We start from the raw sequence: 15,223 nt of genomic DNA, 5'->3' as shown, positions 1-15,223 counted from the left end.
TGGAATACTCAGCCTCCTGCAGATCCTGGCTCAGGGACTTCCACAGGAATCTGCCCACTCCCCGTGGCTCCACACCCCAAACATCTCTCTCAGTCTTCTTATGAGGCCTGGGTGTCTGTTAAACTATTACCTAACCCCCAGGTTCCACCCTCTCAGGCTGGGAAGTATCTAATTAATTATGCTTAAGGTGGGGCTGGCCCCACTCCTCTTCAAGGGGCCAGTTACCTTGTGGCAGTGAGTAATAGAGAATGGGACAAGTAGGAATGAAATAAGATGAAATAAGAGGAAAGGAGATGCTCCTTTCCATGGAGAGAAAAGGAACAGTAATATGAGACTACACAGCAAACATTTATGTGGAAAAAGGGGTATGGAGATAGATGGAATGAGTTGGAGATGTGAGAAAAGAAAAAAAAAGGGTTAAAAAAATGAAAGAAGGAAAAGGCAGTGCAGTTTTTAGGTTACTGAATTTATTTATGCTCCTTCGTTCCAGTGGGTTTCCCGGACACATGTCCTCTATCACTGTTAGTGTGGGGAAAAGACAGAATTCACAGCTATTTTGAGGACCTAGACTTGCTGGTTTATACAACTGGAAATTTGGAGAAGACGACAAAGGGCTGGATCATTTCCTTCCACTGTAGGGAGCCAATGGGGGATTGGAGTGGAATCTCTGCAAGGACAGTGCAGTGGAAGAGTCTATCCCCTCTCCCTTCCAGGCAGTAAAGGGGGGTCCATGTGCAGACTTCCCTTCTATGCATGGAACTTAGGGACAGGATCCCACTCACAGAGAACAATGAAGTTTACAGCGTACACAAAATCCTGTGAGGCTCAGAGTATACCTACACTGCAATTAAAAACCTGTGGCTGACCCGTGCCAGCTGACTTGGGCTCTTGGGGCTCAGGCTAAGGGGCTGTTTTACTGTGGTGTAGACGTTCGGGCTCGAACTGGACACTGGGCTCTAGGATCCTGCAAAGTGGGAGGGTCCCAGAGTATGGGCTGCAGCCTGAGCCTGAACGTCTACACCACAATTAACCAGCCGCTAAGCCCAAGCCCCTTAGCCCAAATCAGCTGGCACTGGCCAGCTACAGGTGTCTAATTGCAGTGTAGACATACCTTTAGTGGCTCCCAGATCTCAAGCTCATTTGGAAGCATCTCCGTTGGAAAAAAAAAATGTCAACTGTCAAAAGCAATTATGTATGCTTTTCAACCAATTCTAGTTACAACTCAGATTCCATTTCTTTTTAAAAATAAACAAACAAAATAAATTATGTTTTGGGGTGCAGGAAGCAAAAATGCTAATCTGCTCACCCTTCCCCAAAATTCAAAAGTCAGGCTTGAAAATGCCAGAAGATACAGTTTTCTGGCATTAGGCAAAATTGCTGTGTTTTGTGCTTGGACTGGTGTAAAAAGTTGTGGTCAATGTATTATAAAGATATTGAAGACAATAAAAAAAACAACAATTTAGAGCAGTGGTTCTCAACCTTTCCAGACTACTGTACACCTTTCAAGAGTCTGATCTGTCTTGCGTATCCCAAGTTTCATCTCACTTAAAAATGACTTGCTTACAAAATCAGACATAAAAATACAGACGTGTCAAAGCACACTATTTCTGAAAAATTGCTTACTTTCTCATTTTTACCATATAATTATAAAATAAATCAATTGGAATGTAAATATTGTACTTACATTTCAGTGTGATACTTGAGCCTGTTCTTCACTTGTGAATCTTGTCATTCAGTGGCTGCTGGCCAGGCACCCAGTTCTGAAGTCAGCGCCGCCACCAGCACCCGTGCAGAAGTGAGGGTGGCATCGTATAGTACTTCCACCCATATTCTGCGCTGCGGCTGCTGGTGGCGCTGTCGTCTTCAGTTGATGAGTGGCGGCTGCTGGCTGGGGAGTTCATATTGTTTATGGAGCAGAAGGACTATTTTTTAAATTCTGCTCCTGTCCCGCAATACCCACTCGCACTCGCTCCCACATGGTTTGCTAAATTTTTATTCTGTTCCTGTTATTATGGCAGTGGGTTCTGCAGGATCGCCATCCCCCTGCAGGGCTCTAGAGCCTGTTGTAAATCTAGGCAAATCTGTAGATGAGCTGATGTTCCTCCTGGGAACCTCTACATTCCCCTGGTTGGGAACCACTGATTTATGGGAAAGATTTTATTTACTCTTGAGAAAGAGAGATAATGTTACTAGTTTTGCTTTTTAAAAAGGTAAAATTTCTGTCAAAATGAATGACCACAAAAAAAGAAACTTACTTATAATATAAACTACTTAGTGGTTTGAGCATTGGTCTGCTAAACCCAGGGTTGAGAGTTCAATCCTTAGGGAGCCATTTAGGGATCTGTGGCAAAAATTGGGGATTGGTCCTGCTTTGAGCAGCGGGTTGGACTAGATGACCTCCTGAGATCCCTTCCAATCCTGATATTCTATGATTCTATGATACTGTCAAGATTAAGTTGTATGACATAATGTCATCTTTGGAGCAGTAGAAGTGAGAGAATTACAAAACCACATGGTTTTATAAGAAATTATCTGAATGAAATTGTGTTGTTCTACTATAAAATGGGATATAATGTGTCCAGAATTTTGAGGTACCTTCCAGAAGAGCCAACATACAGGAGAATCTTGCAGGATCCATAGATCCTCCCTGCGGGATTCTGCAAAGGAATAATTCTTGTGGCTTGCAGTTCTGAGTGTAGTATGAAATAGATTAATCTGAATCGCTCATTGGCAGAGTTGGTATTCTAAGATTTTCTTTTCGTTAATATACACTTTTTTAAATTGGAGTGAGTGGACAGTGTTAGCTATTTCCTTGCTTATGGAACTCAGGATTCTCTAGAGCTTTGAAATCACATTAGAAAAAGAAACACTTAGTATAACCAAAGAGTGCTTCAAAACACAGGAGAAATCTAGGGAGTAGACTGGTAGGCGAAGAGGTAATGATTTGTTTAAAAAAAAAATTTGTTGAAAGAAATATATTGTTGCATGGTTAAGCATTCAGAAGTCAGAAAATACCATATTTAACAGCCTGTGAAACCTTAACACTGCCCCCTTGTGCATATGCATTATAATAGACTCCAGTTACATGATCATTTTGTTTAAAAATGATATGTGAATACACACAGAGAACATCTTGTACTACTCGGTAGAGGCTAGACAAAGTCCATGAAAATCTTCAAATTCAAGGTGTATAATTAATGAGGGAACTGTGCACTTTAAAAGATACAGCTTGCAATATTGTTCACAGGGTGACATTATTATTTATTATTCTTACTTTAGAATTTCATAATCTGAAAAAATTGGTTAAATGCGAACAAAACACCCTGTCTCATATAAGGTGCTCAACCTGCCTGATAGAGTGTCCACCTTATGAATGAGATAAAGGCTGATTACAAACCCTATGCATGCATACAATTTTCAACAGCAAAAGCCAGTGTATGCTGAGAGTTATAGCCACAATGTCAGGATGTGCCTCCCTGATCTCCCAGTTATGGGAGAAGAGTAATTTGCTATGGCTCTTTAAAAGGTACAGCATACTTCTCCCTATATGCCCTCCCCACCCCCCACTCAGCTCCACTATTCTCACTCCCTTTCTAGCAAGTTGCACCCAGAGGTTATAAGATAAATGATTATGCAATCTTAACTACACCCAAGGACTTGTGTACTTTGAAGCATAGTCCCTTGGTTTCTGAGGCACACTAGTACATCAATATGGAAATTCTGAGGCAGCTCCATTTAAATTAAAAAATACATGTTTTGTTTATCTAAATGTGAAAGCAAATAAAGCAAACAGTACAGTAGTCCTGTACTATTAATTTTGATATTCAATACATTGTACACAGTTCTGACATTTTCAGTTTTCCATGTGCTTCCAGATTTGTATGTTGGCACACTTCAGAAATGGTTAGGGAGATGCTGCAGGTATTGGCAACTGGGGCTTTGGGCATCTAAGAACAAAACCAGTTAAAAATGCTATTTATATTTCATGACAATTTTTTTAAAAACCCTCAAAATGTTCATGGTTAAAATTTTTCTCAGAATCTGTTCAGTTTTTTGATGAAAGAAAACATTGTTGGTTTTTCTCCCCTAGAAAAGTAAGATGAAAGTAAAAAATGGAAGAAAAAAAAAAGGAGAAAAATAAAATGCCCCCCATTCTCATTTTTTGAAAACCCAAAATGTTCTGGTTTTTTTCATTAAAAAAAAAAGCCTCAGAAATTCAACAAAACAAAAATTTTCTATGAAAATTCTCATTTTGGTCAAAAGGACATATTTTTGTGCATCAGCTCTACCTAAGAAGGCATGGAAGGTGATCTGGTAATGTGGGACAAGTACTTTACTTGGATGTGTCTGAGAAAATGTTCAGCAGCAAAAGGGTTAACAATGCTGAAATTCAAAACTCTCTGGCCATATCCTCAGCTAACATAAATCTGCGCAGGTCCATGGACTTCAGTGGAGCTTTGTCATGTTACACTACCTGAGGATCTGGCACACCTTCTTTATAATTAATTGTTAAAATCGATGGATATGAATGGAACAGCTAGTACATCTCTTAGGGTTATTGCTGCAGGCTGTCTGCACAGTCAGGAAGACAACATTTCTATTCACATTTTCACAAAGATGAGGACTAGAAATAACTTTAAAAACTGCAGAAAAGCAAAATTCAACATGAAGCAAATTCCATAGCCACAGAACAAACATATTGCTAATTATAGCTGGAGTGCTATTTATTTATAAATTAGAACCTTCCTCAGTCCAACTTCCAAAAGTGCAAAGAGCAAAGGAATCCAAAATAGAAGATAAAACCACAACAATAAAAAGAGAATTCAGTCCCACTGTGAAGGATGCCAAAGATAAGCAACGGTGAACAGATGGAGGAAGAGAGATGCAACAGCATGAGTCCTCAATGGAAAAGACCCTGAATCTTGCTCTCTCAAGATAGTGGGCCACAAACTTGATTGCTTATGTAGGCAGCGCTGTATACTCAATGAGAGAGAGCAGCATATTAAGTGGCTGCCTGTGATATATGTAAACAGCAGCAGGGGGTACCAGAGAGATTCCTTGGCCTACAGCTAGGGCCCTACCAAATTCATGGTCCATTTTGGTCAATGTCACGGTCATAGGATTTTTAAAATTGTAAATTTCATGATTTCAGCTATTTAAATCTGAAATTTCACGTGTTGTAATTGTAGGGGTCCTGACCCAAAAACGAGTTGTGTGTGTGGGGGGGTGGGTTTGCAAGGTTATTGTGTGTGTGTCGGGGCGGGGGGGGCTGCAGTACTGCTACCCTTACTTCTGCTGGTGGTGGTGCTGCCCTCAGGGCTGGGCAACTTGAGAGCAGAGTCTGCTGTCCGGGAGCCAAGCTCTGAAGGCAGAGCCACTGCCAGCAGCAGTGCACAAGAAAGAATGAGATGGTATAGTATTGCCACCCTTCCTTTTACACTGCTGCCTGCAGAGCTGGGCTCTGAGTCAGCAGCCGCCACTCTCTGGCAGCCCAGCTCTGAAGGCAGCAGCACAGAAATAAGGGTGGCATGGTATGGTATTGCCACCCTTACTTCTGCGCTGCTGCTGGCAGGGCGCCGCCTTTAGAGCTGGGTGCCCGGCCACCAACTGCCACTCTTCAGCCACCCAGCTCTGAAGGCAGTGCAGAAGTAAGGGTGGCAATGCCGTGGCCCCCCTAAAATAATCTTGCAACCCCCCTGCAACTCCCTTTTATGTCAAGACCCCTAATTTGAGAAACGCTGGTCTCCCCCATGAAATCTGTATAGTATAGTGTAAAAGCACACAAAAGACCAGATTTCATGGTGGCAGACCAGATTTCATGGTCCGTGACATGCTTTTCATGGCTGCGAATTTGGTAGGGCTCTACCTATAGCAGTGGCTCTCAGTCTGTTCAGACTACTGTATCCCTTTTCGGGGCTATACAAAAGAAATCAGACTCCTAAGTTTCATCTCACTTAAAATCTACTTGCTTACAAAATCAAACAGAAAAATACAGTAAGTGCACACTGTTACTGAAAAAGTTTGCTTACTTTCTCATTTTTACCATACAATTATAAAATAAATCAATTGGAATACAAATATTGTACTTACATTTCAGTGTATAGTATATAGAACAGTATAAACAAGTCATTGTCTGTATGAAATTTTAGTTTTCTACTGACTTTGCTAGTGCTTTTTATGTAGCCTGTTGTAAAACTAGGCATATGTGGATGAGTTCATGTACCCCGGAAGACCTCTGTTTACCCAAATTGGCAGTTGCTGGGCCTGTTTTTCCTCTCACTGATTGATACCAAGTGATATTGCTAAGGAAGTGATATTTTTAGAAGAATTCCATGGACTCAAAGGGGTACAACAGAGTAACACAACTCCAGACTTTCTGTTGCTGATGGTCTTGTGAACAAGGCAATGAAAATCATGCCTTGAAGTCAGCAATGTAAGAGTCATAGATACTGTTATGGAAGATTACGGATATATCATGTTTTAGAAAAATGTTGAGAAATAAAATAAGCATTGTATTTTAACATCCCACTTAAAAACAATAACCTGAAAATGCAGACTCCAAAATATTTTTAAAGTCTAACTCTGAAATAAAAGAGTTTTCAGGTGTTATGCTAGAAAGTATGCAATAAAAATGTTTTAAAGTTAAACTTTTATAATAAGCAGTGTTCTAAAGACAGCAACTAGTAAAGTTATTTACCATATTCTGCTCTTATATTAAACAAGTATTCTTTTGCAGCAATTCATAACAAAATATTTGGAACTCAGGAACATTTTAGTTTTTAAGGTCAGAGTTCACATTCAAATGCCAAAATACTCTGCAGGGCTAGGAGAAAACACCAGTGATCAATGCCTACCTTTTCCCCGCTATGCTTTGGAATTACACGTTCTGTCTCCTTATCACACTTGTTACCCAACAGCACTATATCCACCTCGTCATCTGCTTTCTAATGACAAAAGAAGAGAAACAATATTAACATGTATCATGAAGTTTAAAAAACAAAATGCACACCCCTTTTTTTATTTTAACCATCAGCATTTTATTTCTTTGAAATAAAGGACTAATCTTTGCTCTGGCCTTTTCAAGGATAAGTAGAGATACTACTTAGAGAGCTAAAGGGATCCCCCGCTGACTAGGACAGGACATCATAATGAAGAGTAATGCACAGTGGCAGAATGTGAGCATGTGATGGAGTAGAATGTAATTTGCTGATCCTTTGAAAAGATACAAGGTATATAGCCTCCATCTATTGATGAATGCTTGATGCTGATGATTTGGGGAGGCAGGAAATGCCCCCAACTCCCAGACCAAGCCCCCCTAGAGCAATGTAATGCATGGGCTGGCATATTAATTAGGTCTACCTTCTAGCACTCATGAGTACTATGGAAAGAGTTGTCATATTGCCTGAACACAGGGGGTGACACAAGAGGCACCTGGTACCCTCTCTCCCTTTCATTCTTATACGTCAGATGGTAGCACTGCACCCAAAATGTCCAACCGCACCATGATAAAAGTTAGATTATTCCAAAACCTTCTAAGAAAAGCAACTATAGCCTCATCCTACTCTTACTGAGGTAAATAGCAAAACCTCATCAACCTCAAAGGAGCAAGATCAAGCCTACTATCCTTTGTCTACAGTCAGTTTTCCTGATAACACAGCAAAGTTACATACTTTGATGCCTTATATTATCATTATTTTAGGCCAGGCCATCATAACTGTGCATGTCTGAAATGGTGAAAAGGGAAGCGAGAAGTTCAGCAACAGAACTGAAACTTGCCAACTGTCACGTGTTCTGAAATAAGTAATATTTCCAGACATTTAAAACCGCTTTTTGTAACCTGAATGAAGAGAATTGATGGCTTCAGTCCAGCTCCTAGTGCACTGGCATCCACATTACAAAACACCACCATCACAACTGCAACTGTGTAAAATGCTTGTCCATATCAAAACAGGCCAGGGAATGAACGGGCATGGAGAATGAGTTGCCCTTCCATCTCTAGAGGCCCAAGTAGGTCAAAGTTAGGGAAGTTTGCTTTGCTACAGCCAATACGATTAACATATATAGATAAACAGAAACACTTCAGTCTATTGTAGACCCATCCCTCCTGAGATCTTCGACAAACTGTAAGGGCTAGTCTACACTACAATCGCTACAGCAGCACAGCTGTACCAATGTAGCTGCCCTGCTGTAGCGCTGCTAGTGCGGACGCTCTATGCTGATGGGGGAGAGCTCTCCCATCGGCATAATTACGCCACCTCCCTGAGCTCTCCTGCCGACATAGCACTGTCCACAATGGTGCCTAGGGCGGTGTAACTTACATTGCTCAGAGGGGTGGCTTTTTCACACCTCTGTGTGACTTAAGTTATACCAAAGTGAGCGCTAGTGTGTACAAGTCCTAAAAGGCATATACAGCCAACCCCTTCCTCCAAAACACACACACCTTCAGAGAAATGCAAAAAAGAATCTTTATTCATTAAAAGATCATAGAATCATTACTTTTAGTCTACTTGCACTTTTTACAACTAAGTTGCCTCATTTGAAAAGTATGGTATGAGGCACCATTATTTATTATTAGGGTACACCATTTCATTTTTTTAATCCACTCTCATTTTAGAGTCAGCTAATCTCATTTCATAACTGCAGATGATGTTCAAGATAATGTTGTATTAAAATGAAGTAAGATCATCATAAGAGTACAAAGTACAGATCTAAAATAATGAATCAAGCTAATCTGGATTAATAGACCAAAATGCTGGCTGTCTCAGAATGCACTGGAGCTTTACTCATTAAGGTCAATGGTTCTCCTACATAAAATTACATACATCAGTCCCTAAAATAGGATATAGTAAATAGACAATTTAAACACATCACATAATCAATTTATTTTATTTGAGAGACTTTATGTATCTAAAAATTTTTAATGACATTTGACTTTACTTTGAAGTAAAAGGGCAAAAGGAGATGTTAATACTTTTTGTGTAAAAATATGGTATTCATGATTGAAATGAATTAATTTCCGTACATACAAAAAGTATAACTAGTCTTGCCATAGAAATGTTCTTTCTAACTAAAAAGGCTTAAGACAATGGCTCTTTCAGAAATCTATTATTTCCATGCTAATTTAATAATAAGTTTACATTTTTATAGCATCTTTCTACCAAGAATCTCAAAGCGCTTTGCAAATATCATAGCTCTTTTCTGAAGTCAGAAAAAGCTGATAGGGAAAATACATAATAAATGTTAAGCTGAATTTCTACCTTCATTTTTTTTTAAGTTGGTTATGTAGATGATAGTTTTGGAAATGAATATTACTACAAATTGCTAAGGCTGAAATCTGACTCTGTAGCCAGATCCTTAGCTAGTGAAAATCAGCATCAGTGGTGCTATGCTGATTTATACCTGCACAGAATATGGCCCTCTGATTTTTCCTAAAATTCAGGATATTCATGGCCTTTCCGACAGTTACCCAGGAATACCCCTTTGGACTGAAAAACCCATAGCCAGAAGTACCTAATTTTTGGGAGATGGGGGGGGGGATGGACCCCTAACTAATTAGCAGCTGTGAATGTGCTACTGCCAAAGCGGCCACTGATGAAGCTACTGCAGCCACAAGTAGGACTGAGCAAGAAGTGTTTTTTGCAGTCTGAATTTTTTTTTTTTTTTTTTTTTTGAAATTTTGAAAACGTTTCCCATCCCCAATCAGGACCATGAAAATGTTAATGAACCAACAAACAAACAAAAAATTCAGTTTGGGTCAATCGAAAGAAATGATTACTCACCCTGTGCAATAACCGTGGTACTTCAAGATGTGTGTCCCACAAGTGCTCCACTCTAGGTGAGCTAGAGCTCTCCTGTGACTGTGAATGGAGATTTCTTACAGCAATGTCTGTTTGGCCCGTGCATGTGTGTTAGTCAGTTTCCTGCCCTGTGCCATTGTTATATAGCACAGCGTGGGCGAACCACCCTCAGTTCCTTCTCTACCACGAAGCTCTATGGCAAAGAAGTCCAAAGCAGAGGGGAAGGAGCTCAGATAATGAAGCACCCATAGTGACACACATCTTGAAGAACCACAGTTACTGCGCAGGGTGAGTAACCGTTTCTTTGTCAAGTAGTGTCCCTATGGGTGTCCCACTCTAGGTGACTACCAAGCAGTACCCTTTAAGGCAGAGGGGGCTTCGGAGTTGAGTCCTGTACAGAGGAAAGTACAGCTGAGCCAAAGACAGTATTAGAGGTGGAGTCATGAATTATCACATAGTGTTCGGTGAACGAACGTACAGATGCCCAAGCAGCGGCTTTATAGATTTTGATAATCAGAATGTTCTTGAGGAAGGTCGTAAAAGACGCAATGGATGTTGTAGAATCAGTGCGTATATCCGAAAGTGGCTGAATATTGCAAGACTGGTGACAAGAGTTAATGCAGCCTGATAACCACTTAGAAAGCCTATGGCTAGAAACCGATGACCCTTTTGACCTCTCTGCTAGTGAGACAAATAACTTGTGGATCTTTCTGAAGGGCTTTGTTCTGTCTACTAGATAGAAGGCCAGGACATCCTGGGTGTGCAGCAGTGCCTCCTGGCAATATGGATGCGGTTTGGGGTGGAAGATAGGCAGGTGAATGGGCTGACTGAGATGGAACTCGGAAGAAACCTTAGCTAAGAATTTGGGGTGGGGCCACAGTATGACTTTGTCTTTAAAGTACACCCGTGAAGGGGGAGTATGCCATCAGGGCCACTATTTCTCCAACCCGTAGTGCTGACGTGATGGCTAACAGGAATGCCATCTTCACTAACAAATACAGCAGTAAGCAGATCGCCCTTCAAACCTCTGGCTATCTTGTGAGGCATTTAAGGACCAGGTTGAGGTCCCATACTTAAGTAGGCTTGACTGGTGGATAGAGCCCTCTGAGAAATGTCATTGTGGTCAGGTGGGCAAAGACGGAGTAACTTGGAAAGCCATGACAGCTGCCAGGTGGACCCCTTAGGAAGCTCATTGATAGATCCAAGATTTTCAGAGTTAGGGTGTATTCCAGTATATCCAGAAGTGATATGGTCATTGGTGGAATCTGTCGGCAGTCACGCCAGCTGGCAAACTGTGTCCATTTTTGAGACTACATGTACCAAATAGATTGTTTCTTGTTGTGTAACAGTTCTCCTTTTACATCTCCTGAGCAGGTTGTCTCTAATCGTGAGAACCATCAACCAACCATACTTTGAGATGAAGCACCGTGAGTTTGGGATGAAAAATCTTCCCACCCTCCTGGAAGAGAAGATGGAGCACTGCATGAAGAGTTATTGGACAGCGAACAGCCAGCTGTAACAGGTAATGAAACCATGTTTGTTTGGGCCAGGGTCAGAACTATTAGGATGACTCTGGCTCTGTCTTCCTTTATTTTGAGCATAACTTTGGCTAGGGACTAGTGATTCAATCCACCCCTCAAGCAGGAGTGGTTGCATTTCTTGTTTGACTCTGTGGTGAACAAGTCTACCTGAGGGGATCTCATTGACTAAATATGTGGAGGTCTACTTCCCAACTGTGGTCTTTGGAGAAGTGTCTGCTGAGTGCATCTGCAGGATGCTCTGAACCCCCGGGACATAGACTGCTGTGTTGGTGATCTGGTTGCATGTGCACCAATTCCAAAGCCTGATAGCCTTGGTGCAAAGGGAGGGGGATCCTGTTCCTCCTTGGTAATTGATGTAAAACATGAATGACATATTGTCTGTCATAATCTTTGTGTGTTTGCCCCTGATTAGCGGTAGAAATTGGAGACAGGCGTATCTGACCACTCTGAGTTCCAAGAGGTTGATGTCTAGCATCCAGGAGGTTATTGTTCACTTGTCCTGGATCATGTAAGTGTCTAGATGCGCTCCCCAGCCTAGCAGAGAGGTGTCCGTCATTATGATGACTGTTGGGGGAAATAAGACTCTTGTGCACACATTGTGACAGTCTTTCCACCAGTTGAGGGATTGTTTTACAGAGATAGGAATGGAAAGAAGCATAGTTAAATTGTGTCTGGTTGGTGAACAGACAATTCTGAGCCACCCTTTAAGGTAGCACATTCGAAGTCTGGCATATTCTGTAATGAAGGTGGTGGCTGTCATGTGTCGCAGTAATTGAACACAGTTCTTGACTGTGATTTGGGGGATGAGCTGAATTGTGTTTGCTATACTCGAAAGAGCCACAAACCTGTGTAGAGGAAGTTAGGTGCTTGCTGTTACTGAATCAACATGTGTCCTTATGAAGTTTTGCAGAGGGATCAAGGTGGATTTTTGAATGTTCAGTTGCAGGGCCAATTCGAAAAAGAGGTCTATGGCCTCAGAAGTTTCCCGAGACATCAGTTCCAAGGAGTGGTCTTTCAGCAACCAGTCGTCCAGGTAGGGGAATACTGAGCCCTGGTCTACACTAGGACTTTAAGTCTAATTTAGCAGCGTTAAATCGATGTAAACCTGCACCCGTCCACACGATGAAGCCCTTTTTTTCGACTTAAAGGGCTCTTAAAATCGATTTCCTTACTCCACCCCTGACAAGTGGATTAGCGCTTAAATTGGCCTTGCCGGGTTGAATTTGGGGTAGTGTGGACACTATTTGACGGTATTGGCCTCCGGGAGCTATCCCAGAGTGCTCCTTTGTGACCGCTCTGGACAGCACTCTCAACTCAGATGCACTGGCCAGGTAGACAGGAAAAGAACCGCGAACTTTTGAATCTCATTTCCTGTTTGGCCAGCGTGGCAAGCTGCAGGTGACCATGCAGAGCTCATCAGCAGAGGTGACCAGGACGGAGTTCCAGAATCGCAAAAGAGCTCCAGCATGGACTGAACGGGAGGTACGGGATCTGATCGCTGTATGGGGAGAGGAATCTGTGCTATCAGAACTCCGTTCCAGTTTTCGAAATGCCAAAACTTTTGTCAAAATCTCCCAGGGCATGAAGGACAGAGGCCATAACATGGACCCGAAGCAGTGCCGCGTGAATCTTAAGGAGCTGAGGCAAGCATACCAGAAAACCAGAGAGGCGAATGGCCGCTCCGGGTCAGAGCCCCAAACATGCCGCTTCTATGATGAGCTGCATGCCATTTTAGGGGGTTCAGCCACCACGACCCCAGCCATGTTGTTTGACTCCTTCAAAGGAGATGGAGGCAACACAGAAGCAGGTTTTGGGGACGAAGATGATGATGATGATGACAAGGTTGTAGATAGCTCACAGCAAGCAAGCGGAGAAACCGGTTTTCCTGACAGCCAGGAACTGTTTCTCACCCTGGACCTGGAGCCAGTACCCCCCCGAACCCACCCAAGGCTGCCTCCTGGATCCGGCAGGCGGAGAAGGGACCTCCGGTGAGTGTACCTTTTAAAATACTATACATGGTTTAAAAGCAAGCATGTGAAAGAATTAATTTGCCCTGGCATTCACGGCTCTCCTGGATGTACTCCCAAAGCCTTTGCTAAAGGTTTCTGGGGAGGGCAACCTTATTGCATCCTCCATGGTAGGACACTTTACCACTCCAGGCCAGTAACACTTACTCGGGAATCATTGTACAACAAAGCATTGCAGTGTATGTTTGCTGGCGTTCAAACAACATCCGTTCTTTATCTCTCTGTGTTATCCTCAGGAGAGTGAGATATCATTCATGGTCACCTGGTTGAAACAGAGTGCTTTTCTTCAGGGGACACTCAGAGGTGCCCGTTCCTGCTGGACTGTTAGCCACGGGGAGGGGGAAGGGTTGAGGGGATAGCCACGCGGTGGGGGGAGGCAAAATGCGACCTTGTAACGAAAGCACATGTGCTATGTATGTAATGTTAATAGCAAGGTTTACCCTGAAAGAGTGTAGCCACTGTTTTATAAAATGTGTCTTTTTAAATACCGCTGTCCCTTTTTTTCCCTCCACCAGCTGCATGTGTTTCAATGATCACAGGATCTTCTCCTTCCCAGAGGCTAGTGAAGATTAGAAAGAAAAAAAAACGCACTCGTGATGAAATGTTCTCTGAGCTCATGCTGCCCTCCCACACTGACAGAGCACAGAAGACTGCGTGGAGGCAAATAATGTCAGAGTGCAGGAAAGCACAAAATGACTGGGAGGAGAGGTGGCAGGCTGAAGAGAGTAAGTGGCGGGCTGAAGACAGGGCTGAAGCTCAAATGTGGCGGCAGCGTGATGAGAGGAGGCATGATTCAATGCTGAGGCTGCTGGAGGATCAAACCAATATGCTCCAGTGTATGGCTGAGCTGCAGCAAAGGCAGCTGGAGCACAGACTGCCACTACAGCCCCTGTGTAACCAACCGCCCTCCTCCCCAAGTTCCATAGCCTCCAAACCCAGACACCCAAGAACGCGGTGGGGGGGGCCTCTGGCCAACCAGCCACTCCACCACAGAGGATTGCCCAAAAAACAGAAGGCTGGCATTCCATAAATTTTAAAGTTGTAAACTTTTAAAGTGCTGTGTGGCATTTTCCTTCCCTCCTCCACCACCCCTCCCGGGCTACCTTGGTAGTCATCCCCCTATTTGTGTGATGAATTAATAAAGAATGCATGAATGTGAAGCAACAATGACTTTATTGCCTCTGCAAGCGGTAATCGAAGGGAGGAGGGGAGGGTGGTTGGCTTACAGGGAAGTAGAGTGAACCAAGGGGCGGGGGGTTTCATCAAGGAGAAACAAACAGAACTTTCACACCATAGCCTGTCTAGTCATGAAACTGGTTTTCAAAGCTTCTCTGATGCGTACCGTGCCCTCCTGTGCTCTTCTAACCGCCCTGGTGTCTGGCTGCGCGTAACCAGCAGCCAGGCGATTTGCCTCAACCTCCCACCCCGCCATAAACGTCTCCCCCTTACTCTCACAGATATTGTGGAGCGCACAGCAAGCAGTAATAACAGTGGGAATATTGGTTTCGCTGAGGTCTAAGCGAGTCAGTAAACTGCGCCAGTGCACCTTTAAACGTCCAAATGCACGTTCTACCACCATTCTGCACTTGCTCTGCCTGTGGCTGAACAGCTCCTGACTACTGTCCAGGCTGCCTGTGTACGGCTTCATGAGCCATGGCATTAAGGGGTAGGCTGGGTCCCCAAGGATAACTATAGGCATTTCAACATCCCCAACAGTTATTTTCTGGTCTGGGAATAAAGTCCCTTCCTGCAGCTTTTGGAACAGATCAGAGTTCCTGAAGATGCGAGCGTCATGTACCTTTCCCGGCCATCCCACGTTGATGTTGGTGAAACGTCCCTTGTGATCCACCAGAGCTTG

At 43.0% G+C, this 15,223-nt stretch overlaps 1 protein-coding gene across 2 annotated transcripts in view; it reads right to left on the bottom strand.

The window, feature by feature from the left end:
* The window catches only part of LOC141981431 (ras-related protein Rab-10-like), a 52,098-nt gene that overhangs the window by 13,928 nt on the left and 22,947 nt on the right, over positions 1 to 15,223 (bottom strand). For both annotated transcript variants that reach the window (XM_074943103.1, XM_074943104.1), the window contains exon 4: positions 6,855 to 6,944. In XM_074943103.1, the coding sequence (XP_074799204.1) occupies positions 6,855 to 6,944 (90 nt within the window). The remainder of the gene's footprint in view (positions 1 to 6,854; positions 6,945 to 15,223) is intronic.

Source organism: Natator depressus, chromosome 2 (assembly GCF_965152275.1).
Source record: "Natator depressus isolate rNatDep1 chromosome 2, rNatDep2.hap1, whole genome shotgun sequence".
Lineage (NCBI taxonomy): Eukaryota > Metazoa > Chordata > Testudines > Cheloniidae > Natator > Natator depressus.
This window is presented reverse-complemented; position numbering and strand designations above follow the sequence as displayed.